The sequence below is a fragment of the Fusarium pseudograminearum genome, chromosome 2, assembly GCF_000303195.2.
Source record: "Fusarium pseudograminearum CS3096 chromosome 2, whole genome shotgun sequence".
Classification (NCBI taxonomy): Eukaryota; Fungi; Ascomycota; class Sordariomycetes; order Hypocreales; family Nectriaceae; genus Fusarium; species Fusarium pseudograminearum.
Window position 1 is genome coordinate 5,800,477 of NC_031952.1, and position 25,188 is coordinate 5,825,664.

Here is a 25,188-nt window from a genome sequence, read left to right on the forward strand (position 1 = left end):
GATGAGGCCATCGGTCGATTGCTTCTTGGAGGTGTAATCATGCCATTTCCATGCATGCAACGAGCTGCGTTTGTCGACTGTGTAATTCCCTATAAAGCCCAGGTAAAGCTCGCCATGTCTGACACGGACAACCATGTACCGCTCGATCGGCATATTGCAAACCTCTTGGCGTTGCTGATCAATTTAGGCCTGTTCTCGGTGACTGGTGCCGTGCTGACAGAGCTGACATGTGCATGCTTCAACGCGCTGAAAGAAAGGCTGGGCGGACGAAAGTGGCTGTTTTATTGACTGCTATGACCTCAGACATCAGCTTGGTCGTGGATCATTTCGGGCTGACGCATACTAGCACTGCATATCACTCTGCACAATGGGGCATTACAAAGAGGTCACACTTTCTATATTGATCATTCAAGATGCAACCACAGTGAAACGCCAAGAGAACAATGAACAATCAGATCATAACACAGCATCTTGTACTTCTTCATTCTACTCCACTATCCGAATGAAAGATCGCTCCCTCGAAAACCAGAATTCAAGCACACCGCTCAATGAATTACATTTCCAGCCTGCTGCATCATGGCTGGCGTCATGATCATCATCAACAACACTCGCCTTGACAACAAAACTGTGTGCCTCTACACCCTCATCTTGCGGGGGCAGATAACAAATCCGCGATGGCTTCAAATACTTCCTCACACGGTCCGTACCCGGCAGGTAATTCCCAACCCGATAATCCCCCACTGCTCGTTGAGCCCCGTTTTCATATTCCAAAAGCATTCCGTGACAACATCGCTTCTCATCTTCCCGAACCCATACGCAAATCACATCCTCCAAGGGCGCTGAAGAAATGTTGGCATGATAGTTGATAGGTGGATTACTGAACAAGGGGTAAGGAAACGGTACAGAAACACTGTCGTCCTCTTGTTTCCGAGGGTATGTTCCAAATACAGTTGCTGGCCCGACGCCCGAAGAGCTATAAACGAACAATTTTGGGCTGGACTCGCCGAGGACAACATCTTTGTGTGCCTCGGAGTGATACGGGCCAATAGCGATGTCGCCAGCCAACTTGGTTCGAAACTATCGCCGTTAATCTTCTCTCCCATGAGGGGACGCAGAATCAAGGACTGACCAAGAGGAATGGCTTTTGCCCTGTGGATTGTCCTCCCTTGAGCGAGCTTCTTGTTCTGATAGCTATGGCTATAATCTCTTCACCTGTGGGAATTGGCAAGTATGCTGATATAACACTCGCCCGGCGACCTTTGGAAAGACGTTCAAAGGTTCCAGTTGCATGTGGGCTCTTGCGGGTATGTGCATGAACCGCGTAAAGCTTGCTGTATGCGAAGAAGAATGTGAGGCCGGTCACAGCGCGTAGGTTAATGGTCTTGAGCTGCATCGACTGTGACACGCGGCCATAAAACTCGCAGTCTTCAAGTCGAGGGGGGCTGGGAGTATCCCAGACCTGGAAACCTCGTATATGACTTGGAAGCTGGAGTTGCAAGACGTTGAACTGCCTCTAGTCAGACCAATAACATTTAAAGAAGGGTTTCACAACCTTGAGAGTCGCAACAACATCCCTGAACTCGCTCTCACATGCAAAAACAAACGCTTCTCTGTTCGAACGAGCTGCTTCATATGGCAGTCTTTCTTGAAACCTTTCGATCTTGCGGATGCCTCGACGGTCAAGAATGAGTCGTATGTAGGGCGAACACTCCTCAGAGCGCACAACAGCCGATTCTCCCCTTGTCCATGTCACGATATTGCACAAAGGCAGCATCGTCTCGTCTTGTTGCGACTTGGACAACTCCCTAGCCAGGCGCAGAGCTGAGATGCAGCGCCAAAACTCCGCATGCTCGCTGTATCTGTATATCATCTGGATGAGTTCTGCCGGAAGTCGGCCCAGCAGACCAACACCATACGTCTCGGCTTTCTGGCGAACAAGATCTATATCGACCCCTGACTCTCGATCAAGCTGTAGAACAGGAGCACCTTTCCATAGGTTCTTTTGACTACTTGTCGCCCATAGCCTATCTATAGAATTATCGGCTTGGCAGTGATTCTTGTAAACGTCGAAGCAGAATGCATGTAGTCCTACTGCCTCTGGTGATCTGGTGCATTGGTAGCAGTTAGGCACCAAGCAGAGACTCCTGTCGTCAAAATCAACAGTAGAATAACGGTATCCTGGGTATACTGCTCGGTCCAAGCATGTTCCTGATCCAGTGTCAGGGTCAGCGCCCCGTACTGTATTCGATATATCAGCAAATGTTTGTTGCTGATGGTAATGTCAAGTGAGACTCACGCGGGACGAAGGAATCACCTCGCAACAGGTCCTGGCCGCAGATACCGCATTGGGTACGAAGACGATTATGCCTCACCGTTTTAATCATTGTGAGTATTGTTTCAATGACTATGATTTACACCTCAAGAGGGGAACCAGATGCTGACAGAAGTGTAACCTCGGTTGCGGATCATTAAAGAGCCGGTAAGTAGATGTCAGCAATCCCGTTGGTGATTGGCTGGGGAGCAACGTTGTTCTTCCAGAGGGTTGGGCTTTTGGTGTTGATGATATGAAGCTAAAGCAATATGTCGAAAGCTCCGCTGGGCAAACTAACCCACATGGAGAGTCTATTTTTTGATGTTCGACGGCAATATTGTTATTCAAGTTGTACCAGACACCAAAAGTAAGAGAATAAGGTTGCTTCGTTATGCCCTTCCTCCTATAACGGAAAAGTCAGTATTGGCTTTAAAGTTGTAGCTAAACCACCAAATATTGAGAGCTCGATGATGGGTTGAAAGTAATCGCTCGAAATGCAGGCCTTTGACTAACCAACGACACACCTCTGTATGTTCTTCAAACTGGCGGAATAAGAAACATGTCAAAATATATTTTGCTGTTATAGATATACATAATATGAACTTTTCACCTTAAAACTACCACTTTGTTTCCACTATAGCAAATTCGAACATAAGGGAGTTGATCGAAATAGTGAGCTGGACCACTATACCATTCTCCCGAACACTGGGTATACATCTCATACCTGTATTTGAGCCGTTAGTCTGCGTTCTGATTGAGGCACTAGAGTTTGTTTTTGTGAAGTTTGTTGGCCTGAAGTCCGGCTACGGTGTCCTAAGACTTTGGGTCAAGACTCGAATTCGGGCCGATCACTGATCAAGAACACATTCAAATGGACTTTTGATAGAGCCATACATAGATTCGTATTCCAAGTCTCAATCTCAAGGATAGTTCAAGCGTTACTAGCCCTTTCAAGACTTTCTCCCGCTTTGTTCTGTCCCCTGAAACCCTTTTCAGGTATCTGCATCCTTCGTCGTGGACAGCTGATCTTTAGACGGACAATCATTGCTTCTCTCTATCTCACCTGACAGTAGCTTCATACGATATTCACTAAACTAAATCCTGCAAAAATAGCTCAATAAAGTTGACAGGTCGTGTTACTCTTTCAACAGTCACGTCATGGTTCACTAGGCGTGCTTCAGCGTCCAGCCCTAGAACAGGGAATAGAGGATATTGCCGTGTTTGATTGGCCCGTAGCTTGGTTTTGTTAAAGAACTAGCTCAATATAACTGCGACTTGTCGTAAGCGAGGTTCCTTTCTCGCTACACCGTCATTTAGCTAAGCTTCAAGTGGCGTCCACCAGAGGCCAGCCCACCAGACTCAGGGTTCGGTTAATGGCGTGACGTAGATTCTAGACTAATCCAATTCCCTTTTAGAGAGCTCGTTTCGGAATACGGATACTCGCTCGCGGCCTAGTCATTGAAGCAACATCTCCAGAATTCGGTAGGCTCTTGTCATTAAACCCAAAGCGTTGATATAAAGCAGACCCCGACTTGCTGGCATCCACATATGCTGCAACGTCATCCCTATCCGCCAGATTGCAGCCCCATTCCATAAGCAAAGAGCCCGCACCGCGCCGCTGGTAGTCTGGGTGAGTGACGAGCGTATCGAGGTCTAACGCGTATTAGCTGGGACCGAGATCCAGGTAGCTTACGTGGGGGTAGTCAATTATTGCTCCTTACAGTAATGCCTCTCGGCACCCATGACTCGCAGCCTCTCTCGCTCTTCCTTGGCAATGAACTCATCGCAGAACTGGTCAGGCTGGTCCTCGGTCCAAGGAGGGTATCGTCGACCCCGCTCCTGGGGCATCGAAGTATCCCACTTGGCAAACGCGGCTATACGTGGCTGACCCCTAACGTCGCGGGTTTCCGGGTCGACGACTTTTACATAGTGTTGAAACGGTTTGTGAACGAGATCGTGATGGTTTGCGTCGGTCCACCATTTGCGGACCGGAGGTGTGTCAGGCCAAACGCGTCGTATGTCTGGTTCAGTATGTGCAAATGCGGCAAACCAGACTTCAGTGAGTGTGGGAATATCGTCCAGGACAACTTTCTCGACCTTGAGAGTGTTTGAGACCTGATTTGTCATTGTTTCGTATGGTTACGTTACGTTACGACTGTATGTATCGGTAGTTAATAATGGACAGATTTCTTTAATGGTAAGATTTTGACAATTGCGCGTTTGCCGCTATTGGCTCGATAGACGAGGGTCATGGTCATCGAAATTTCTCGTGTTTGACGTTTCAGCCAAGATTTAACGGCCAAGATTTAATTCAATTCCAAGTTTGCAAGTATTCTTAGCATGTGAAAATTCACCTTGGATAGCACCTGGTATTCTTATTTGTGTATTGTTCTTATTGTCCATCATGGTGATCTCAACGAAACACAGTACAAGTATAACTATATCTGGGCCTAGAGCAATACTACTACATGGAGACTGCAAGAGCCTTCAGATTGTTGAGAGGCTCGACATACGATTCACTAGGTCTGACCTGCCGTAATGTATTTTGCAACAGTTCCCGCAGGTCAATCGTAGAATCGATCATGTGAGCCTGCGACGTGTGTCGCTGAGCGTAAAGAGCTAGCGTGTATAGGTAGCCGTTGACCATGAGCGTGTTTGAAAGATTCCTCCCCGACAACAAATCATTGAGCGGAAGCCACAGTTGGTAGTCTCGTAGCATCCGCACGCGTTCGAATTGTTTGTCGGCTGATGATGAAGGGTCAAGCTTTGCCAAATCCTGAGCCAAGGCGATGAGCATTCGTAATTTCCTCCAAGTGTCGTCTTCAGGATCCTGTTCTTTGAGGAGATTTTGGAACCTGTACATCTCAATAATCAAGTCTTGTAATATTAAAGATCTTTCGATCTCAGATATCGGAGTTGTGCATCGCTCAGCAGCTGGTTGCCAAGCTTTGGCAAGCATGAGGTAGAATCCTGATCTGTGTCCCTGTCTATGGCACGTTTGCATTATCTAGCGTCTTGTTAGTCTTGATCTCGATTCACTTCGGTGTTCAGAACTTACAGCAGTAATCCCCTCTGATATTTGACTTCGGCTCGACCTAAGATTGTTAGTTAGAACCTTGTTTTTCAAAAAAGACGATCTACCCACATATCCTCGCAGAGCCATAGAAGCGACAGGGAAGCAACGAGCGCTCCGTCTGCGTGCTCAGGGCTAAAGTTGGCAAGACACTTCCTTAGATCCTGTATAGCCAGCATCTGGTATTGATACTCTTTTCGGCGGGCGTGTTGGCAGTGCGTAACCGATGCGACTTGGTATGCCGATAGAGCAAGGACTCCGTTCATGGCTAATCGAGAGCTGGTAATGATTCGAAAGAAGCTGTACGGCAATGGTTAGCGACAGAAACTACAACAAAATCTGTCTACCAACCTTGGCAAGTAAGAAGATATAACCGTAAGCTTGCTAACGCCCAATGCTGTGAGTCTATGTTGGTTGCTCGCAGCCTGGTAGACAAAGCACAGATCATCCTCGGAATAGATGGTAGGCTGCAGGGTTATCCTTATGCGTGCATCCGGGATTGGCATGGATCCCGTTCTTCTCCACTGCCTCACTTCCGCTCTGGCTTTTGCCGACCAAGGCCTACGGGATTTGGTCGTCGAAGATGGTTGTAATCTATTATCGATCGGTGATGTCTGGAGTAGCGTTTCTTCGTGGGATGGTGCGTCTTGGAATGCGCACTTGACTTTATGCTTGGTGCAGTTTTGACTAGGGGTATTGAATGAGCTGCGGTTCTTTTTAGTATGCGTAACAGGACGTACCATTGGGGGTAGCTCTCGTCGCATCGTATGTGACGCCGCTTGCTGGACCAGAAAAACACTGGTTAGTATCTATCTGGATCGACTAATATCGATGTTTTAGTCCAACACACCACGTCAAACAGCCAGTGCGAGATTTTGTATGGCTGTATATTGTCAGTAACGGTGCAAGTGAAGTCAATTTTAGCTTCTCACCTTCGTCGATTATTATTTCTAGCGTGGTTGCTCATCGTGGGCAGGATATATGATGTGATGTAGGAGGAAGGTAAGTTAGTGGTTGGCGAACGAGTAGCTTCGTATACCGAACGATGACAGCTAATCAACGGGGGTACAGCGGGCGGAGTGCTAGCCGACTGGAAACAGGACGGCTTTATGCATCTTTAAGTAACTGGCACTTTGTACATATGTATGCGTTGAGTTCTCCAACAGATTGGGTTTAGTGTCATCCCTATGACTCGAGAATCCCTCCCCTGAGTCTAGACCCGGACGCCACGGAGACATGGAAAATAAGCAGTACCTGACTACGTCGTATGCATAGAGTAGATAGAGGATCGTGATAGCTACGGGGTACAGAGGACTAGGGTACCACTTGGAATAATAATAATGGACATCATGTTTGCAGACCCGGCCGAGAACAATCCTTGGCCGCACAAGCTCCGGCCGTCATTTCTCAAAATGACTTGGACGCTTGTCAGGGTACATTACCCTGAGCAGGGAAGCGGACGAATTAGGGGCACTGGGGAACCAGGCAGGTGAAACATATAAACCTGGCGTATAATGGAGCGTCAATAGCAGGCAGATCCAAATCCAAATCCACAGCAGTCTCCAGCTCTAGTCCTGAGAGGGAAATTGAGTAGCTTAGTCAACTCGGTTGAAGAGTTGATAATGGACCCGGGGTGGGGTCAGGTGATGCAACAAAAGCGCACTTGTTAATACGCAGCAACAAATAGAGATGACAGGAGGCGAAAGCGAAGCGAGTTTTTTCTTTTTCCAATCCAACCCCAACCCCAACGTTGAAATGATTTGGTGAAAGGAACGGAGATGCGCATATCTAGTTGCCGGCTGAGACTTCCGGGGGAGTCCCAAGAGTTGTTCTTTGCTGATTGGGGAAAGGCGCATGCAAGAATGTCTCAGAAGATATGTGCGATCAGACGAAACCAACATGGATAGGTACGTATCTGCACACACTGCATATGGTGGCGTCGATAACAGACGTTGCCATATACCTGCATATAATGTATCCGTTGGTTGATGGGGATGCATGCAGCCGAGTAAGCAGACAGTCACACTTTACCCTACCCTACCACGTCCACCAACGTGGAACAAACTAACTAGCTCGCCCTTTCGCTTTTACGTCTTGTCCTATGAAGAAAGAAAAAAGGCACGAAATAAAGAGACAGATCCATCCATAATCAAAATCCCTGTTTTGGGATAAGCTTGCGACGTCGCTTAAGGCGCTTTGACGTTTTACGGACCGACACACCAAAGAAGACACTGCTCGAGATAAATTTCCACCAATGCTCGCCTTGTTACATGACTTGTCTGCTTACTCACTCACCTCTTCAACGTTTCGGCCGGGCTTGATTGGTCTTCGTTTCTGAAAAACGGCCAGCCATAAACTTCTCTCCACAGTCTTTCCATACTGCAGAAGAACCTATCGTAGGCTGCCAACAGCCCATACAAGCTCCACTGGGTCTACATACTGCAGACCGCATCTCTACCAGTCTTGCTGTCCTGAGTGGGCGGAAAGAGCGTGTAATCTCTGGTAATGGTCTTCCCTGGCGCCCTCAGCAGGGGCTGCGACCGCTGCAGGAAGCGAAAGATCAAGGTACGTACATACTTGCGCACCCATTTTCACTTTCACGTGCCAACCCGCTTACGCCTGTCAGTGTGATGGGAGACGTCCAGGATGCAAACGCTGTGAGCTATACAAAGCCTCGTGCCCTGGCTATGATCGCCCATTAGCGTTCCGATTCCACGGAGAGCCTGGTCATAGTCTTGTCCGCGGTGAGCCCATCACACGTCGTAAATCTGTCCAGACCCTCGTCGTGAGCAAGGGATCAAGTTATGGGCTCGCTTCCTCAAGGCTCACCAGCCTAATGGTTGCTCGACAACCCCAGCCATCATTCGAGGATGAGTCCCTTGCCTTCTTCCTGCAAGAGTACTGCATCCAACCGGCGGCGGGCGTCATTGGGGGGCATCTGGAATTCCTAGAGGGTATGTACAAGGACGCAAGTCGGTCATCGTGCATACGTCCGGCCACTCTGGCTATAGCCTACATGGCTCTTTCTCGGCACTACAAGTCCTCGACGCTGTACGTTGCGGCGAGGAGCCACTATGGAGCTGCCCTACGCACCGTCAATAGAGATCTCTCACTATCTAAGCGGCCCCTGAAGGACGAGACCTTGGTGTCGTTAATGCTCATGGGCATGATTGAGGTAAGACTGCGAGCCGTGTATCTCGATGATCTACACACATTGACGATACTTGCAGGATATCGAATGCCAAGGGCAAACAACAAAGGCCGTGCACATGGCAGGTATTTCCAAGTTATTCGATGTTGTAGGACATCGAGTTCTTACAAATGTTGACGAATCTTCGCTCCATTCGTGGATCTTTACGCAAATGGTTAGTACATCTTAACCTGGACCTGATATAGCCTTGGGTGCTGAGACAGAAACCAAGCAACTCCCCTCCCTCGTAGCCAAGGAAAGTATGCAGTGCCTGGCCATCCCTGATGCACAACTGAACACCAAGAGACATGGCGTACGCTTGGCCCTGGTGGTGACTCGCATTGGACAGTTTTACCGGGCCTCGAGGCAAATCACAGCTGCCGATCCAGCATTGACTCCAGTTGCGCAGCAAGTTCAGCTCGTGTTGCTGATCAAACAAGCCTTGGCAATCGCCGGGGAGCTGGCCATGATCCAAAAAGACGCCATGCCTGCCAAACTCAGACCGCACGAGACGACGGACAAACGGCCTGCGAACCCGGCCAATCAGTCTCTCATCAGCTTCAATTCGCAATGGACCGCGTCGAGGTGGAGTCAGTTTGCTTTGTATCTGATACTCTTCTTTGAGAGACTGTCCAAGTGCGCAGACGCTCTGTTGCAGTTGCAGCTGGAAGTAATAGGTGACGAGGATAAACAATTGGCCCGGGCCGCCGGGGCCATCTCCGAGGGGCAGATCAAAACCATGATCCATAAGCTTTGCAGTGCCCTGCCTTATTTGATGGGTGAGGTCGATAAGCAGGGGCGGCCTCTCTCAGTACCGGAACGGCAAAGCGTGATTATGTACCATCTCGTTTGGCCACTCTCGGTCGTCATTGTGAGCTCTCATAGCACCCTGGAACAAGTGGAGGACGCGCAAACGAGGCTGAATGCAATCAGGGATATGTACGGCATTAGACTCGCTTATTTTGCCCCGGGTTTAGCAAGGGATTTGATGGCTTAGACCTAGTGCAGTCAGGGACAGATATTAACGGCAAGAATAGATGAGCACAGACAGCATCAACCCTATAAGGATCTCCAGGGTTCTCGTTCCCGGCGCATCCAAATAGTTGAAAGCAATAATAGTACGATTGATAATTTCCTGTCAGACAGACAAATGTTGCCATTCGCCTCTTGCTACATGGAGCCCTGCAAGCGTGTAATCTCGCTACCAGTAGAGTTTCATTGCGGCCCGCTGACTATCAACTTAGTGGCCAAGGTACAGCCGGTTAATAGGGGTAGGGATACTCGGCTCTAGATAAGGTGCTGCCAGACCAACAAAGTTCAAGTCTTAGCTTGGCTGTCAGTGTGACGACTTCCGACTATTCCAATAGTACACACAGTAGATCCCCCACAGCGGAATTATGGTAGCTTGGGGAAAGCTTTTCCGTGTCAATTAACTTTTTCTTTTCTTTTGCCGAGTTCGTGTTAAGTTTTGCCAATCTTCGGTGACTCCAGCAACTCGAAACCAGGGGGTTGGACGACCTGTATGTGTATTCTGATCAATCACAAATGTTGAAGAATCTAGGTGTCGTATAGGTTTGGGTGTCCGTTTTGGTAGCATCGGAGTGTAGTCTTTGTACTCTCCAAGACCGTCCTTGTCGTTTTGGGACCTAGTTTGCGACTTCACAGCTGGTCTGGATACCGATATCCACCTGTCAAGACTACCTACCGGTTGATCTACATTGCGTGAACTCCATAATTGCTTAGTCGAGGTCTATTTTGAAATTTGAAGCAGTAAAAAAGCAATATGACTTGCAGATACGAATCTACGTAGACACATCAAGTGCCGCACAATTGCCGATGTCATCCCCAGCCGTTTCAGCTCGTGCATTCGGTTCTCCTTCAAAAGCAGTAATGCTTGCGAATTCCGAAGTAGTCCGATCACACAGTCACATCGAATTCATCATAAGAGGATGTAGGGTAGCATGATCGGCAATCAGCCAAGTGTCAGGTATCAATCAGAGACTAGACTAGCAGGACAGGACAGGGCTGATGCCCGACTCGGGTTAGACTGCGTCCTGACCTCTGAGCTTCCCACGTTACTCCACTCCCTTACTCAGGTTCCAGTTGCTGTGACGTGACGAACATGCGTGAACTTCCTCCTCCACCCCAAACCGCTTACCTAACTCCTCTGGGCTAGCCATGCGAACCTCGCTCCGAAGATCATGCAACGCCTGTGCAAAAGCGAAGCATAGTTGCGATCTCGGTACTCCCAAGTGCTCGCGATGCGTCAAGAGAAAAGTCACGTGTGTTTACGCCAATGAGCCTTTATCCTCATCATTGTCGACAACAACGGAACCGTCGGTTCGAGGCAAATCTGTAGACAAAGCCGGAACGAGGAGATCTTCCCCAAAGGACCATGATAATGATGCGTATCATCACAGTTCAATGGCTATATCGACGCCTGTGAGCGCGTCATTTGATCCATTCGACTCATATCCAACAACTAGACTACCCAGAGTTCATGTTCAGCGATTGATACAACATTGTAATGTTACATATCTCGATTAGCAATGATAGCATCTGACTCTTCCTTAGTTCTCTCAAATATCTCATTTCAATACTATCCTCTTGACCTCAATATGGCTTCCAATCCTTTCATCGTGTCGTGGTGGCCGCTCGCTCTAGCAGATCCAGCATTATTTCACGTCTCAATACAAACGGCATCACTTGATGAAGAACGTCGAGCTCAAAGAGGATTTCCAGTATCAGAACTTCTCATGGCTGATTCTGTATCGTTGATACGAAGTAAAATTGGCAGTGGCCTGCTGGCTATCCAAGATGAGACTTTGAATTCAGTGGTTACTCTGGCTGCCATAGAAGTGAGTGATTTAAGTCAAGCAGCTACTTCTCATTGCTGACATCCGTGATTAGCATGGAAAAGGTAACATTGATGCCAGCAGAGCTCATATAGATGGTGCAAAGCGTATTGTTGGGATCCGTGGGGGACTTGATCAAGTCAAGCAAGCAAGCCCGTTGACGGCCAGAATGATAGCTTGGTCAGTAGTATTGTTTCTTGTGGTTGACAAACTGCTAACATGATCTCCAAGGGTATCTTTACTGGTCACAGGATCCCCTCAGTACCCAACGCAGAATGAGAATGGCATGGGAGACGGGGTCAGTCCAACGCTACAATGGCTCTTGTCATCGTCGTTTTTAGAGACACCAGATCCGGTTGTGCAGGCTCTTGATCTGCAACCCGAGATAGCGGAGGTGTTTGCTCGTCTACGCGGTATTCTTCATCAGCCAGATGCTTCGAGTCTGCTGGGCACAGAGCTACATGATCTGACATGTTTCGTCGTTCACAAGCTCTTGCTCATGCCTTCATACACAGCATCACCGCATTCCGAATGTCTACGATGCGCAATGGCACTCTACATGCTAATCATCCACGGTACAACATACTACACGCATACGGAGCTCGCCAACAATATTGTTCAGCTGCTCAAGGATCACCTCCAGCCTCTGGCGGGAAAGACTGGGAGCATCTCCTTCAACTCTCTACAAATCTGGGTTCTTTCCGTCGCCATTGTTTCAGCCACTGACCCAACAGAAATCCAGTGGCTTGCTTACGCAGCAAGGATTGCCTCTAATGCCTTGGGTCTACAAACATGGGATCACGTCGTCATTCATCTGAAGAATATTCTGTGGTTGGAAACTGAGAGGGCAGAGGTATTTCGTCATCAGTGGGCGAGTATTTTGACGTGAACGCACAATAATATCACTCAATTCAGTGTCATCTTCTCCTCAACCTCCTCACTTGAAGAATGCACGACACGTCGATTCGTCAATCGTGCATCGCGTATTCGCATTCATGTCTTGGATCGGAGACTAGACCTAAAGTGTACTAGTCTCCGCTCCCCTGAAGATGCCTCCAGGGTATCAGAAAAGGTGGTTGCTTGAGGCACAACAGACGAAATTAGCAAGCCACCTTATGCTGCTGAGACCATAATCTTGGTTTTTTTATTTATTTCTGTACCCTAAAGCTTAGAGGTAATAGTTTCTGCTACTCGCTGGGATGCCTAAGCGACGGTGGAAATCGAGGCAATAAAGAGGATCATAGTCAGGCTATCCGTGTTCCCGGACCAAGCCAGCAAAAGCGATCAGATCAAATAGAGAATAGCTCATGAAAAATAGTATGAGTTTGTTTATGCTTGGAATAGTTATTCGAGTTTGCAATACTCAATGTCGCCGCATTGTATAAAAAACAAGACACAGCGAGAGAGTTGGTGGCTTCATCAGCGGGACACTCGGTTCATCCATATCTATCGTTGAAATACCATGCACTAAAGAAAAGACATCCGATCTGACACTTCGTCAGTTGTCTTCCCCACCTCAGATATCGGAGTCTAGTACATAAACGGACATATCGAAGGATGTAGATATCAGCCCATCACAACTCACCCCTAAATTAAGCAGACATATTGGCGTGACTTGACCAATATACTGGATTTGGACCATTACTGGTTCCTATCTTTGTAATCAGTATGTTTCGTATTCTTGTTGCTGGAGCCGATCAGTCCTGGCTGCTCAGTTGGCCTTTCACTCGGGGCCATCCATCTTTGGACCTGCAATTTATTTAAGAACTCCGTTCTCTCTCATATTTGTGATGATCGATCATACCTCTTTATGTTCTGCTAAGCCAAAAATGGCTTCATTACTCGATTTTGGTGCTGGACTAGCATCCACCAATGCATCTTTCTCAACAGCAACTGACTTATCCAAAGAGAATGGCCTCTTCTCTAGTTGGTTCGAAAGATGCAGCAAAACTCAGATTGCTGTCACTATCCTTGCTGTCCTCATCGCATACGACCAGTTCATGTATCTCTGGCGGAAGGGTTCCATAGCTGGTCCAGCATTCAAGATCCCCTTCATGGGACCATTCGTCCAAGCACTTTACCCCAAATTCGACGCATACCTCGCCCAGTGGGCTAGCGGCCCCCTGAGTTGTGTTTCTGTCTTTCACAAGTAAGTCCAGTCTACCATCCTAAGCCACTACTAATACTAATTGCACCACGCTAGGTTCGTTGTCCTCGCTTCCGATCGAGATATCGCACACAAGGTCTTCAAGTCCCCTACGTTCGTGAAGCCATGCATCGTTCCCATGGCCGAGACCCTCCTTCGACCAAGCGCATGGGTATTCCTTCAGGGAAGAGCGCATACCGAGTATCGCCGAGGACTCAATGGCCTCTTCACGAATAAAGCCATCAGTACCTATCTCCCTGTCCAGGAGAAGGTATACGACGACTACTTCGAGCGGTTTGTTGCAGCAAGTGAAGCGAACAAGAGCAAACCGATGGCTTTCATGCGTCTCTTCAGAGAGATCAACTGCGCACTCTCTTGTCGAACCTTCTTTGGTGACTACATCTCGCAAGATGCTGTCGAAAAGATCGCCGAGGACTTTTATCAAGTCACTGCTGCACTCGAGCTTGTCAACGTTCCGTTGTCTGTATACATACCTTTCACCAAATGTTGGCGCGGCAAACGCACTGCCGACGCTGTTCTGGCTGAATTCGCGTCGTGCGCCGCTGCTTGCAAGGCAAACATGGCTGCTGGTGCTGAACCTAAATGCATTGTTGATCAATGGGTTCTTCATATGATGGAGTCCAAGAGATACAACGATCGAATTGCTGCTGGTGAAACAGGAGCTGAGAAGCCCAAAAATCTTATCCGCGAATTCACGGACGAAGAGATCGGACAAACTATGTTCACCTTCTTGTTCGCTTCGCAAGATGCTTCCAGTAGTGCTACCACTTGGTTATTCCAGATCCTTGCCCAACGACCCGATGTGCTTGACCGTCTTCGTGAGGAAAACCTCAGTGTTCGTGGCGGAAACAAGGAAACGCCTTTCGAATTATCGATGTTGGAGTCACTTCCCTACACTAACGCAGTTATCAAAGAACTCCTTCGGTACCGTCCTCCCGTCATCTTTGTGCCTTATGAGGCCACCAAGAGATTCCCTGTTACGCCCAACTACACGATATCCAAAGGTTCTATGATCGTACCTTCTTGCTACCCCGCCCTGCATGATCCCCAAGTGTACCCAGATCCTGAGACCTTCGACCCCGAGCGATGGATCACAGGTGATGCTGAATCCAAGACCAAGAATTGGCTTGTCTTTGGAGCTGGCCCCCATGATTGTCTAGCTCGCAAGTATGTGCCTCTGACTATGGCCGCCATGATTGGCAAGGCATCTTTAGAACTCGACTGGGTGCACCACGCGACCAGTCAGTCTGAGGAGATCAGAGTGTTTGCTACTTTGTTTCCAGAGGTATGTACAAGTGCTGTTTAACAACGATGCGGTACTAATTTGTTTCGCTTATAGGATGAATGCCAGCTAGTATTTACACGCCGAGGATGAGGGGCTCCAGTGGTCATGTATACTCGCAGCACAGACATCGGTTGTAGGAAGGATGGCTGTTTCCGATACCCTGCGCACTGCTTGGTACGTGTATGACAAAGAAGGGAATGAATTATGCAAACCAGGAGAAGACATCACTTAATGCAGAGTAAGAAGTTGTGAAATGACTGTTCTGATGAAATGATATTGTTTGCTTTTGGATAAGTTATCGTAAAGGTTTCTTCGAAATCTATAAATATATACAACATGACAGATTACATAAATGTATCTGTAAAAATACGTCTCTGGGAGGAAGACAGAACAAATCCCATTACACATTATATCTGGCCAATATGCCCAAGTGCTTGTGGATTCTGTTTAAGCGTAAACGTCCTCAAGGAGGAAAGCGATCTCCTTCTTATGGGTGTCATCAATAGCGGTGTAAGTAAGTCCAGTCTTGTTAACGTCAAAGACGAGGTTGAGAGGCTCCTCGAGGGAGTACTGGGGCCAGGCGACGTGCTCAGGGGCAGTCTCGACAGTGTTGGGGGTGATGTCGTGCATAAAGGCAACCCACATCTTGCTCATGAGGTCAGCGAGCTGGACAAAGGTTTCAGGCTTGCCCTGGAATGGGTTGGCACCGTAGCCAACACCCTTGATGTTGTTGAAGACGAAGGCAACCTCCTGGAAGTGAGTGGCTCCGAGGATAGCGGGGAGGCCGTTGACGTAGACGTTCCAGAGGTAAGTGAAAACGGGAATGTCGGCAGCAGAGAAGGTTTCGGCCAAGAGGCGGCGGCCAGCGTGCTGCTGGAAGTCACCAGCAAAGGAAGCAGATCGCTTCCACTGGAGACCATACTCATTCTGAGGTCGGCCGACGAAAGAGGCGGGAATACCCTTTGCGGGGTCATCAGGGTACAGTTCGGTAGCAGTGGCGACAGCATCCTTGTCGAGGCCGAGGCTGGTGACCCAAGACTGGAACTGCTCGGTGGTGTTGATACCCTTCTTACCATAGGCGGTACCCTCATCGAAGTTGTTGCCCATCAAGAGGGGAACGTGGGCGAACTTGCCAGAACGGAGAAGCTCAGGAGCCTGAGCAGTCATGAAGTCGCCATCGACAACAGCAGTAAGAGGAGGAGTAGGGACGCTCAGGGCAGTGGTGCTGTTGAAGATGTTGTTGAGGGTCTCCCAGGGGAGCTCACGGAGGCAGTCGAGGGTGTTGGAGGAGGAATCACATCCTGTCTTCTTGACGAGAGCGTCGTAGTAACCTTGCCATGTAGTAGCGTTTCCGAAAAGGGCAACAGGGCTACCAGACTCTAGGATGGCAGCGCGGAAGAGACCGTCATGCTGACCATCGTAGGCAACAAGTTGCATACCAAGGGATCGAGCACCAGCTGACTCTCCCCAGACGGTGACCTTGTCGGGGCTTCCACCAAAGGCAGCAACGTTGTCTTGGAGCCACTTCATGGCCATGCGCTGATCCTTGAATGCAAGGTTACCAGCGTTCTCCTTCTGCATCTCATCACTGAAGAGGAAACCCCATTGCGAGACACGGTAGTTGATGGATGCAGCAATGATAGGCTTGCCCTCCTTGACTGACTGGTCCACAATCCAGCTGAGGTTGTACCTGGGATCGCGTGAACCGCCGTTGGTGTAGCTCTATCATAGATGTTAGTAATAGTTCAAAGTTAAAACTTGTCAAGGTCAGCACTTACACCACCGTGGACCCACAGACCGACAGGAAGCTCGTCTCCAGCATCGACACCAGAGGGACGAACGATGTTGATCGTCAAGCAGTCCTCATTGACAGGGCTACCAAGGGCTTGGGTATCGGAACCGTAACCGATGCACATCCATCCAAATTCCTTAGCATCTCGGTGACCAGTCCAGGCCTCATCGAGAGCCTTGGGGGAGGAGAAACGGAGAGAGCCTACAGGAGGCTGGGCATAGGGCATACCAAGGAAGAGATCATGGTTGAACTCATCGCTGTGCTTGCCTTGGTACGTGCCGTTACGAAGTTGAACAGTAAGGCCACTGTGAGGAGGAGGAGGAGGAGGAGGAGGGGGAGGGGGAGGGCCAGGAGGGCCAGGAGGACCAGGAGGACCGGGGGGAGGAGGACCCCTGGGCCCAGAATGACCGTGAGGACCAATGCCAGGGCCAGGGGGAGGAGGATGACCACCAGGAGAGCCTGCAGGAGGATGAGGTGGGAGAGCAGATGCTTCCGACAGCGTCAAGCCTGAGACAGCAGCCAGGAACAGGCTTAGCGTCTTTGTATACATGATGTAGCGTGCTGTGGAAAGTGATCAGGTACTTTTGTCTTGGAGGGTCGCGACGCTGAGCTTCTAGAATGAAGTTCTCGAAACGGGAAGGGGAAGAAGAAGCGTGTGGAAGACAAACTTGCATCAGTGGCTTGAAGTGAAATAAGACATGTCGATCACATCGGCTCAGCGGTTCTTTAAGAGCAAACGCCCAGTGGGCCAGTCTCGCATAATGCTCGGGGCTTCACCCATGCGAAATGCGATGATGGGCAACATGGCCACTCTGCATTGCCCGGCTGCAATTTGCCATTTGACTTGGGGTGATCCATGGAGGATAACTAGATCCAGAAAGGTCACTCTCTCCGCCTGAAAAACTGGGCTCGTGAGCCCGTCATGTTGGGTTAGTGGGAGAGGAACAGGAGCGAAGAGACCTTCATAGGAATATACTTTGGCTAGGAGTGTCGATCCCTTCCACATTGCTCTGTTGGCACCGAGCAAAGTGTGCTGATCCAGCTCAGCTCCCCCACCTTGGATCGGTATCTCGAGTCATTCAAACGGCCGAGCGGACACGTTGGAGTTCTCTTTTCTTTCAAAATGTCATTGACGGCGTTGGTTAGGTATAACTACTGCGGTTGATATCCATTTACCGTCTGCCCGCGGACTTTTAGACCTGATCCTTCAACGCTAGGTCCAACAGCGACCCCAAAACCTTGTCACGGATCCCATTATTTCCGAGATGGTATGAAGGAAGGGAAGGGAAAGGCGTTGGGAGGGAAGGGACCCTTGGACATTAAAGAAGAGAGAAGACAACCAACAAGTGTCGCAACGACGACTGCGTTAGGTCTAGTTCCATCCGGTGAGCGCTAGGAGATGTCTCAAACTGGACTAAAATCGGTCGATATTTGACCCGTAATGACCCAACATGTCTTGGCTTCGCTTGGAGACGTTGCGTGATTAAGATACTGTAAGAAAGGTCATGCCTATAATAGCGACATCTCCAGTATAAACAGGAGCCGGGTATTTCTCCGATGTCTGCCGGTGGAGAAATTAACAAGAGATTTCCCTTTAGCAGGACTTGGCAGTTCGGGCATTTGCTCGGTTACCGCGGGTTCTTCCCCGTGTTGGGCTATTCGTAAAGTTAGTGAGAGAGCTAGAGGCACGATAGAATGTCACCGGCTTCCTTCGCGTCACAAGCTACCGTTTGTCTGTGTCTGTGCAAATACAACCCGCGGCCGCTGTCATCGGATTTTGCATGGACAGAAGACTACGAAAGAAGAATCAAACGTGCGAGAATGAGGGATCTAGTTAGTCTAGTACCAAGGTTAATAATATTCCGTGTCCACATTCTCCATATGATTTGCGCGTTAGCCCTGTGGCAGACACACAATCTCCCCTATTAGTGTTACATTCGGCTACGTGATTCCCCCACCAGTAATCCAAGACAAACAACATGATAACCTGGTCTCTGTAATTTCTCACTTTCTGACAGATGAGATTTCCATGCCCACGGTTCATGCGGGTGCACATTCTTTGCCGAGCAGCCGGATCTTCAAACTTTTCATCTCTTATCTGCCATTCAAGGCGAGTAGGGCAATGATCATCCTACTGACCCTCCATTCCCACGTGGATTGCATCTACAACCGCAAGGATCTATAGTGACGCATCTTGTCGTTTCACCATGTCCATTAATTCTAAAAGGCAAAAGATCCTGAATTTGTGGCCAAAATCTCCGTCCCTTCGGTGGAACGTTTGACCCTAGCATGCATCTCCCGGTTCGGCCGTTCAAGCCAAGGAGCCTGTATTTGAATCATCCACCAAGCAGTTTCTTGTGGAATAAGCGTGTTTGCTGAGCTGATTGGCCGTATGCCTCTTGTCACCGTGAGATATACGAGTCGCATCAACCACCAGCGTCGAGCTAATTGCACTGGTGAGGCTAGTGGCGTTAGAGGTATCTAGCTCCCAATCAATGACAGACTACATCGTCGCAAAAAGGGGTTCCGCCATTAGCTGAACTCTGTCCTTCTTTAGCTGCAGCCATAACCCGGCTGCCAGGGTGGATGCGCGATCAATGCGCAGGCCCAAAAGTCCCCCAATTAACCCATCCAGGTATCGGCGGTTTTGCCAATCCTTTCCATACCTGCTGTTGATGGCCTGACAGACCTCGGAGCCGGAACCTCCATTCCAAGGTTACTCCTGGCTTGACGCTAGCTAATATGTGGCTGCCCATCCCTGGGGCGCAAGTGATGATCAGCACCATGATATATATCTACCGGGACCCATGGATCTCCCACTGTAACCAGGATTTCTAATGGAATTTTGATCGGCGTTGGCTTCAACAGTCTTGATCTCAATGATCTGAGCAATTTTCTTTCTGCATTCTTAATTCCTTGGTAACTCCCACTGTGACAGGGTCGCAATGGAGGACGAGCGAGGAACTCGCTTGCTTGCGTCCATCTGGACGTTGGCACTTCTAAGTCTTATCTTGTTGTTTCTTCGTGTATACTGCAAATTATGGCGAGGCAAAGGATTGTGGTACGATGATTGGTGCCTCATCGCAGCTCAGGTGAGTTGGAGTTACCTATACAATCAACACCATGTCAAAAGTGTTTGCGCTGACCACTGGATTTGTCCCACCTTGCAGGTAACCCTAATGATCTCTGTCGCCATAAACACGTATCTGGTTTCTCTTGGGTTTGGTCGGCATAAGGCAACCATCAGTGAAGAAAACCTCAAGACGATCAACCTCAACACCATCATCGGAGCTGCCTTCGGCATCATCGCAACGACGACCAGTAAAACGTCCTTCGCTATCACTTTGTACCGAATCGCCACCAACGCATGGATGAAGTACTTCCTCATCTTCGTCATCATAACCATCAACGTCTCCATGAACTTGGTTTGGATCTTTGGTCTTGCGAAATGCTCTCCTCTCGCCCGAGTGTTTGATAAGACGGTACCCGGTACTTGCTGGGACCCAAAGGCACTTCTTAAATTCCAATTGTTTGCTGCTTGTAAGTCTCTAGCGTGCAATGGACAGAGTGACTCGTTAACTAACTCGGCCTAGACTATTCGGCCGTTCTCGACTTCGTCCTGGCACTACTTCCTTGGGCCATCTTGATGCGAATGACAATGCGACGACGAGAGCGACTTGGAGTCGCCGTTGCAATGAGTTTGGGTGCCATGTAAGTCTAGTCGGTGTCTAAAAAAAATGTAGCCTTGTCAGCTAACGTCTTTTACAGTGCTGGTATCACCGGTATCGTCAAGTCTGTCCTTGTGGTCAACATGAAGAGTGAAGATATCACATACGACCGTGTCGACCTCACAATCTGGACCTTGACTGAACCTGCCGCCTCCATCATGGCTATTTGTATTCCTGTCTTGTATGTTTTGCCCTTTCTATTCTTTTCAATCGGTAGGAACTAACCCAGAACAGGCGAATGCTGTATCACGAACTCAAGTTGAGCTCGAGAAGTTACAACAAAAACAAGACCGGTACGAATCCCAACGATCACGAAACGAGGAATACAGTCCCCTCAGCAGCCAGAGGATCCAGACGATATGTTCCTAACTCACGATACGGCCGAAATTCTGTGGTTATCATGTCAGGCTGGCAGGAGTCACAAGAACATCTTCAGGACTCCGACGAAAGCATCAGCGGGATGAAGGTATCCGCCAATGCAGGTGGAGTACTGAAGACGGAGGAAGTCAGGGTTCAACACGAGCGTCTGAGCACTTTTAGCGATGAGCACTCGATAGAGTTGAGGAACTTGCCGCAAGCTCAGACCAAGGGCGGCTATCAAAGCCATGACCGAGCGCCTTCTTTCTAAACCTAAATTCTTTCATACGTATTGTTTTTTATTATATATTTATGATACCCTTTTACAACAAATAACGTTTCCGATTTGCCTGCCGGTTGCAATTGAATTGCACTAAGTCATTTAGTCAGGGACACGTAGACATATACGAGTCATCCGTTGAGCGCCATTCAATTGGCGCATCTACTCAGATCTTAGTCACGGTCCGTTCCGTTTTAGATCTAAGCACTGGAATTTGATCAGGCACTATTTGCTGCGTCTGGAGCCCATCCTTCTTTAGCATTGCGTGCCTTTCCGGTCTTGGAGTCAACAGTGCAATGAACAGCTGCCCTAACAGACGTAAAATGACGCTTATATTAGCCCTGCTATACTAAAATAGCCGGAATTGATTTGACATCATACTTGTTTGAGAATTTGGCCGCTGAGTCAGTAGCTATGGATCAATGAGCAAACCATGACTTATCAACAATAGCTATAGCTAGCTTAGCTTCATTATCATCAAACAGGTTCGATTTGCACGTTGGTGTCGTCGAAATATCTTAGAGGCTTCACCCAATCTGATCCCGAACCTGTGTGAGATTGGCAGTTTGACTGGTGGAAGTGCTACTCAAATGTTCCTATTAGGTGACTCCTTCAGTTGTGACGACGCGGAGATTTCTGCAGAGCCCGAGTATGCAGCATATTTGAGCTATAATATATACAAGAAGTACAAGATGGAACGTCAAAAGCTCGATGGTATCAACAGCTGAATGGAACCACCCAGAACTCTTGATCAACGAGTTCATGTAAGCGATGCCCTGGTGACTTATAAGGCTGGAAATGGAGTAGAAATACCATAATTAATAGTAAACAAAGCTTCGATAAAGGCAATTACTAAGACGTGAACGATGTAGGCGAGCAAATTGGTACTTGCTGCAGTAATGAGAAATTTCTCCACGTAATTGACACGTGCTATGGGAATACATCATCGGATAGTTGAACTTGACTACGTCTCCTGCCCTCCAACTATGCCCGCTAATAACACGTATATCATGCCAGCCCTGCCATCCAGCTTACTTGTTGCTCTTGGATGACCAGATTGGAGTAGCGCCACTGTTCTTGTACAGAACGAGGTTTCCATCATCCTGAACAGCAACGAATGTGTGGCTGTCACCGCTTGGGGCAGCCGTGTTGGTATGCCAGGTGGCTTTTCCATTCTTGTCACTGTAAAGAAAACGTGGTCAGCGACCTTGCCAAAGACACTCTGAAGATATGAAGGAATCACTAGATGCAGAGATTGCCATCACCTTGCATGACGGCACCCTTTGCGTTGTTGGTCTGTTGGTCGGTGCTCTGCCAAGCGCAGCGATTGTTGTAGTAGATGGCGAGCTTGCCGTCGTCTTGCATGCGGAGCTCAACGGTGCGGTCTTTGCTGAAGATACTCATGCCGACCATGAGCCAGTGACCGTTCTCAAGAGTGCCGTAGCCCATTTTGAGTATGATTAATCTTGGGTAGTCAAATAAAAAAGTGGTGCTGAGTGAGGATGAGTTGGATTGAGTGTTTGTGATTAGGTCGGTGGAGAGATTGAGGGGTTCTTATAGATACAAAGGACGTCGATCGACATCTCGTGGGAGCGAAGAGAGTACTGTGTACATCATTTCACCTACATAGATGTTTGCCTGTGTCACCATAGCACTTGCAAGCCGTCTACTATGTCCAATCATGTTCAGCCTGGATACCTCACGGTATCGTGCATGATGTAGTAACATGTATCAACCTTCCCCTATTGGCCACATGCATGGTTTGTTCTCCCCGATATGTCGGCACATCAACTCGTCGAGTCTCGATGAGCGATTCCAGCATCTGAAGTTGTCTTTCTCTGGTATGTTTAGTGCCACAGTGCAACATTCTTACAGCTACTCGAGGTCAGGTTGTAGAGAACCCCGCTATGTGCAACCTGTTGCTCTCAACAGAGAGGGACATGGAGAGGAATGACAGTAATTGATTCGATATCTCTGTAGTGCCAATATATTGACTCTAATGTTCCACAAATTACTGATGGTTTCCTTGCTACAACTCCAGGTGTATCCGCACCAGCCAGTCGCTGTAAGGGTACGAGACCTCTGATACCCTGATCCGTTGCATCCGTCCACAGATGACAGTTGCATGAGCCTGACAGGTCGGATTACTCGTAGCCGGTGTATATGAGCTAAGGTCAGTCACATGATAGGTAGCTCAGTACACGGTATGCAGCAAAGCCTGTCGTGCCTAACAATGACACTAAGAGTATTCCATAATAAGATAACTAAATGGTCAAACAATAAAATCTGCCTCATCCCAAGCGCGCCTTCTTACCGTTGGGAAGCCTCTCATATGGGATCATTTCGTCAGCAAATGCCTTCGCTTTTCCATCATTGGCCCAGTCCCAGTTATCCATGTAACTAGTGAATCAGCAGTTAGTAAAAGTTCAGAAGAAGTTGCACTGAGCGTATGAGTAAACGTACGACATTAATGCAAAAAGGGCATATGATTCAGCTGTAAAGGTGGCCTTGCTCGGGCCACAATTTCCCGCGTTGGGCCCTTCGTGAGAGCGCGCCAGATTGGAAACCCATAGAAAGTTGTCTATTGCACCTCATGTTAGCCACAATTCCAATGTTACAGGAGGCCTAAAAGTGTGGAATGAGAGGATAGAATGACTTACATGTGACATATTTCTTGACCCCCGGAATAGAAGCATCAGTGGTGCGCTTTCCGTCGGGCTTTTGAAAGACCAGGGCGCCTTCTTTTCCGACAGCCTGTTGATCAGGAACTAGACAGAACAGTACATTAGCGTCTACAGTGGTTGAAGACTATATTTCCTTATGGACATACCATTCCGGTTCTCAGGTCCACCACTGTTATCACCCCCGAACCAATGCGCAAGCTCATGAACCATGACACGAGAAAGGCTAGTGGCTGAGTATGTATCCAGCGCATCATCTTTCTGAACGCCATCTTTAGCATCAACGGCAGACCTCGTCTGAGCAGTCTCATCCTTAAATGATGGAGGACAAAAGATGATGAAATCATTTCGGGTCAGGGTGATGGCGAACACGCCAGGTCTGCAAAGACCTGTACTTGCTTGCTTGACGGCGTTCACCAAGTACCGTTTCTTGTACACCCAAGCCCCGGCTGTTTGACCAGCCATCTCTTTAGGTCTCGATTCGCGAAGAGGACGTTCTGCTGGATCGTGAGGATCCTTGTCATCTCTTCCCACCCAGACGAATTTGCTTTCATCGCAAAGAAGCAGGGGCTTGAGTCCGCCGTATCCGTTTGCTGGAATCATTTCATCATTATGCAGTGTCTTGACCATACGATCATAAACATCTTAAGTCCATTAGTAATTGAATGCATATATCATAGCAGCATTAACTTACATCTAACGTTCGAATAATGCTCCTCATTGGGGTCATGGCCATCTTTATTTGGTATAAAACCGAACATGTTAGTCGCAGCCCTCGCAATGCGATCCCAGTTGGTTCGCATGTTTGAAACGAAGTCTGGGCGCGCGCCTTTCAGCGTTTCGAGGTCTCCTTGGGCCTTTACAGCAAGGACTTCGGCATCGCTGTATGCTTTATCAAAAACGCCCTTGCGTTCAGCTGTTTGACAAGAGTCATCGAGGTCCCAGACGTTCATGTCTGCAGCCAAGCCAAGCCCAGCGAGGGCTACGATAGGGAAGAAAATCTTCATAGCGAAGGGACAGACCAGAAGATGCGTTGAGAAAAAAGAGGTACAAAGATTGCAGGTGATACGGCAAGGAAAGAAACGAAGAGCACCCCCAGTAACAGAGATATGAGGGAATGAAAGCTAGATGTGTTGCAATTCTAGAAATACACACGTAAAGACTCGCTGTGATTATCTAAGTCTGTATGAGAATGAGGAAGTAGCTGGTCAGTATCTGTAAATCGCAGGGATATAGAGAATTCTCCATACAAAATGACTCCGGCTGAGCCTTGCGGGAAGGCATAGACAATCCTTCAATGACACTGCAATTAACCCTCATTCCGACACAAGAAAACGGTTCCATACAAATCCCCGTATCGGCCCTACTTCATACTCAACCGTGCGGGAATTGCCATGAACAGACGCAAAGTAAAACGGCCAATTAACTGCATATAGATCTGTAGGGCTATGCCGAGGCTGTGCGGCTCG

General features: G+C 48.5%; 10 protein-coding genes across 10 annotated transcripts, besides 1 other annotated feature; 4 read left to right on the forward strand and 6 right to left on the reverse strand.

Moving 5' to 3' along the window:
• Positions 1-486: 486 nt before the first annotated feature.
• On the reverse strand, positions 487-2,384 carry FPSE_01852 (uncharacterized protein; the record flags this gene model as incomplete). The annotated part of the gene is made up of 4 exons (XM_009254971.1): positions 487-1,077; positions 1,130-1,507; positions 1,553-2,238; positions 2,297-2,384. The coding sequence occupies 4 exons, from the start codon at positions 2,382-2,384 to the stop codon at positions 487-489; spliced, it is 1,743 nt and encodes a 580-aa protein (XP_009253246.1).
• Positions 2,385-3,722: 1,338 nt separating this feature from the next.
• On the reverse strand, positions 3,723-4,438 carry FPSE_01851 (uncharacterized protein; the record flags this gene model as incomplete). Its single annotated transcript, XM_009254970.1, has 2 exons — positions 3,723-3,964; positions 4,033-4,438. 2 exons carry the CDS (start codon positions 4,436-4,438, stop codon positions 3,723-3,725), a joined length of 648 nt encoding a protein of 215 aa, XP_009253245.1.
• Positions 4,439-4,775: 337 nt separating this feature from the next.
• FPSE_01850 (uncharacterized protein) lies at positions 4,776-5,650 on the reverse strand (the record flags this gene model as incomplete). Its single annotated transcript, XM_009254969.1, has 3 exons — positions 4,776-5,318; positions 5,370-5,406; positions 5,457-5,650. The coding sequence occupies 3 exons, from the start codon at positions 5,648-5,650 to the stop codon at positions 4,776-4,778; spliced, it is 774 nt and encodes a 257-aa protein (XP_009253244.1).
• A 2,239-nt stretch (positions 5,651-7,889) lies between these two features.
• On the forward strand, positions 7,890-9,571 carry FPSE_01849 (uncharacterized protein; the record flags this gene model as incomplete). The annotated part of the gene is made up of 4 exons (XM_009254968.1): positions 7,890-7,949; positions 8,011-8,559; positions 8,615-8,749; positions 8,807-9,571. 4 exons carry the CDS (start codon positions 7,890-7,892, stop codon positions 9,569-9,571), a joined length of 1,509 nt encoding a protein of 502 aa, XP_009253243.1.
• Positions 9,572-11,192: 1,621 nt separating this feature from the next.
• Positions 11,193-12,318, forward strand: FPSE_01848 (uncharacterized protein; the record flags this gene model as incomplete). Its single annotated transcript, XM_009254967.1, has 3 exons — positions 11,193-11,432; positions 11,485-11,609; positions 11,661-12,318. The coding sequence occupies 3 exons, from the start codon at positions 11,193-11,195 to the stop codon at positions 12,316-12,318; spliced, it is 1,023 nt and encodes a 340-aa protein (XP_009253242.1).
• A 940-nt stretch (positions 12,319-13,258) lies between these two features.
• Positions 13,259-15,233, forward strand: FPSE_01847 (uncharacterized protein; the record flags this gene model as incomplete). Its single annotated transcript, XM_009254966.1, has 3 exons — positions 13,259-13,578; positions 13,633-14,881; positions 15,225-15,233. 3 exons carry the CDS (start codon positions 13,259-13,261, stop codon positions 15,231-15,233), a joined length of 1,578 nt encoding a protein of 525 aa, XP_009253241.1.
• A 95-nt stretch (positions 15,234-15,328) lies between these two features.
• FPSE_01846 (uncharacterized protein) lies at positions 15,329-17,223 on the reverse strand (the record flags this gene model as incomplete). The annotated part of the gene is made up of 2 exons (XM_009254965.1): positions 15,329-16,603; positions 16,660-17,223. The coding sequence occupies 2 exons, from the start codon at positions 17,221-17,223 to the stop codon at positions 15,329-15,331; spliced, it is 1,839 nt and encodes a 612-aa protein (XP_009253240.1).
• Positions 16,983-17,062: a repeat region.
• A 2,395-nt stretch (positions 17,224-19,618) lies between the features above and the next one.
• FPSE_01845 (uncharacterized protein) lies at positions 19,619-21,029 on the forward strand (the record flags this gene model as incomplete). The annotated part of the gene is made up of 5 exons (XM_009254964.1): positions 19,619-19,765; positions 19,844-20,213; positions 20,267-20,384; positions 20,442-20,582; positions 20,636-21,029. 5 exons carry the CDS (start codon positions 19,619-19,621, stop codon positions 21,027-21,029), a joined length of 1,170 nt encoding a protein of 389 aa, XP_009253239.1.
• A 1,040-nt stretch (positions 21,030-22,069) lies between these two features.
• Positions 22,070-22,487, reverse strand: FPSE_01844 (uncharacterized protein; the record flags this gene model as incomplete). Its single annotated transcript, XM_009254963.1, has 2 exons — positions 22,070-22,220; positions 22,282-22,487. 2 exons carry the CDS (start codon positions 22,485-22,487, stop codon positions 22,070-22,072), a joined length of 357 nt encoding a protein of 118 aa, XP_009253238.1.
• Positions 22,488-23,329: 842 nt separating this feature from the next.
• FPSE_01843 (uncharacterized protein) lies at positions 23,330-24,726 on the reverse strand (the record flags this gene model as incomplete). The annotated part of the gene is made up of 5 exons (XM_009254962.1): positions 23,330-23,438; positions 23,502-23,619; positions 23,699-23,806; positions 23,869-24,363; positions 24,414-24,726. The coding sequence occupies 5 exons, from the start codon at positions 24,724-24,726 to the stop codon at positions 23,330-23,332; spliced, it is 1,143 nt and encodes a 380-aa protein (XP_009253237.1).
• Between the last annotated feature and the right edge of the window lie 462 nt (positions 24,727-25,188).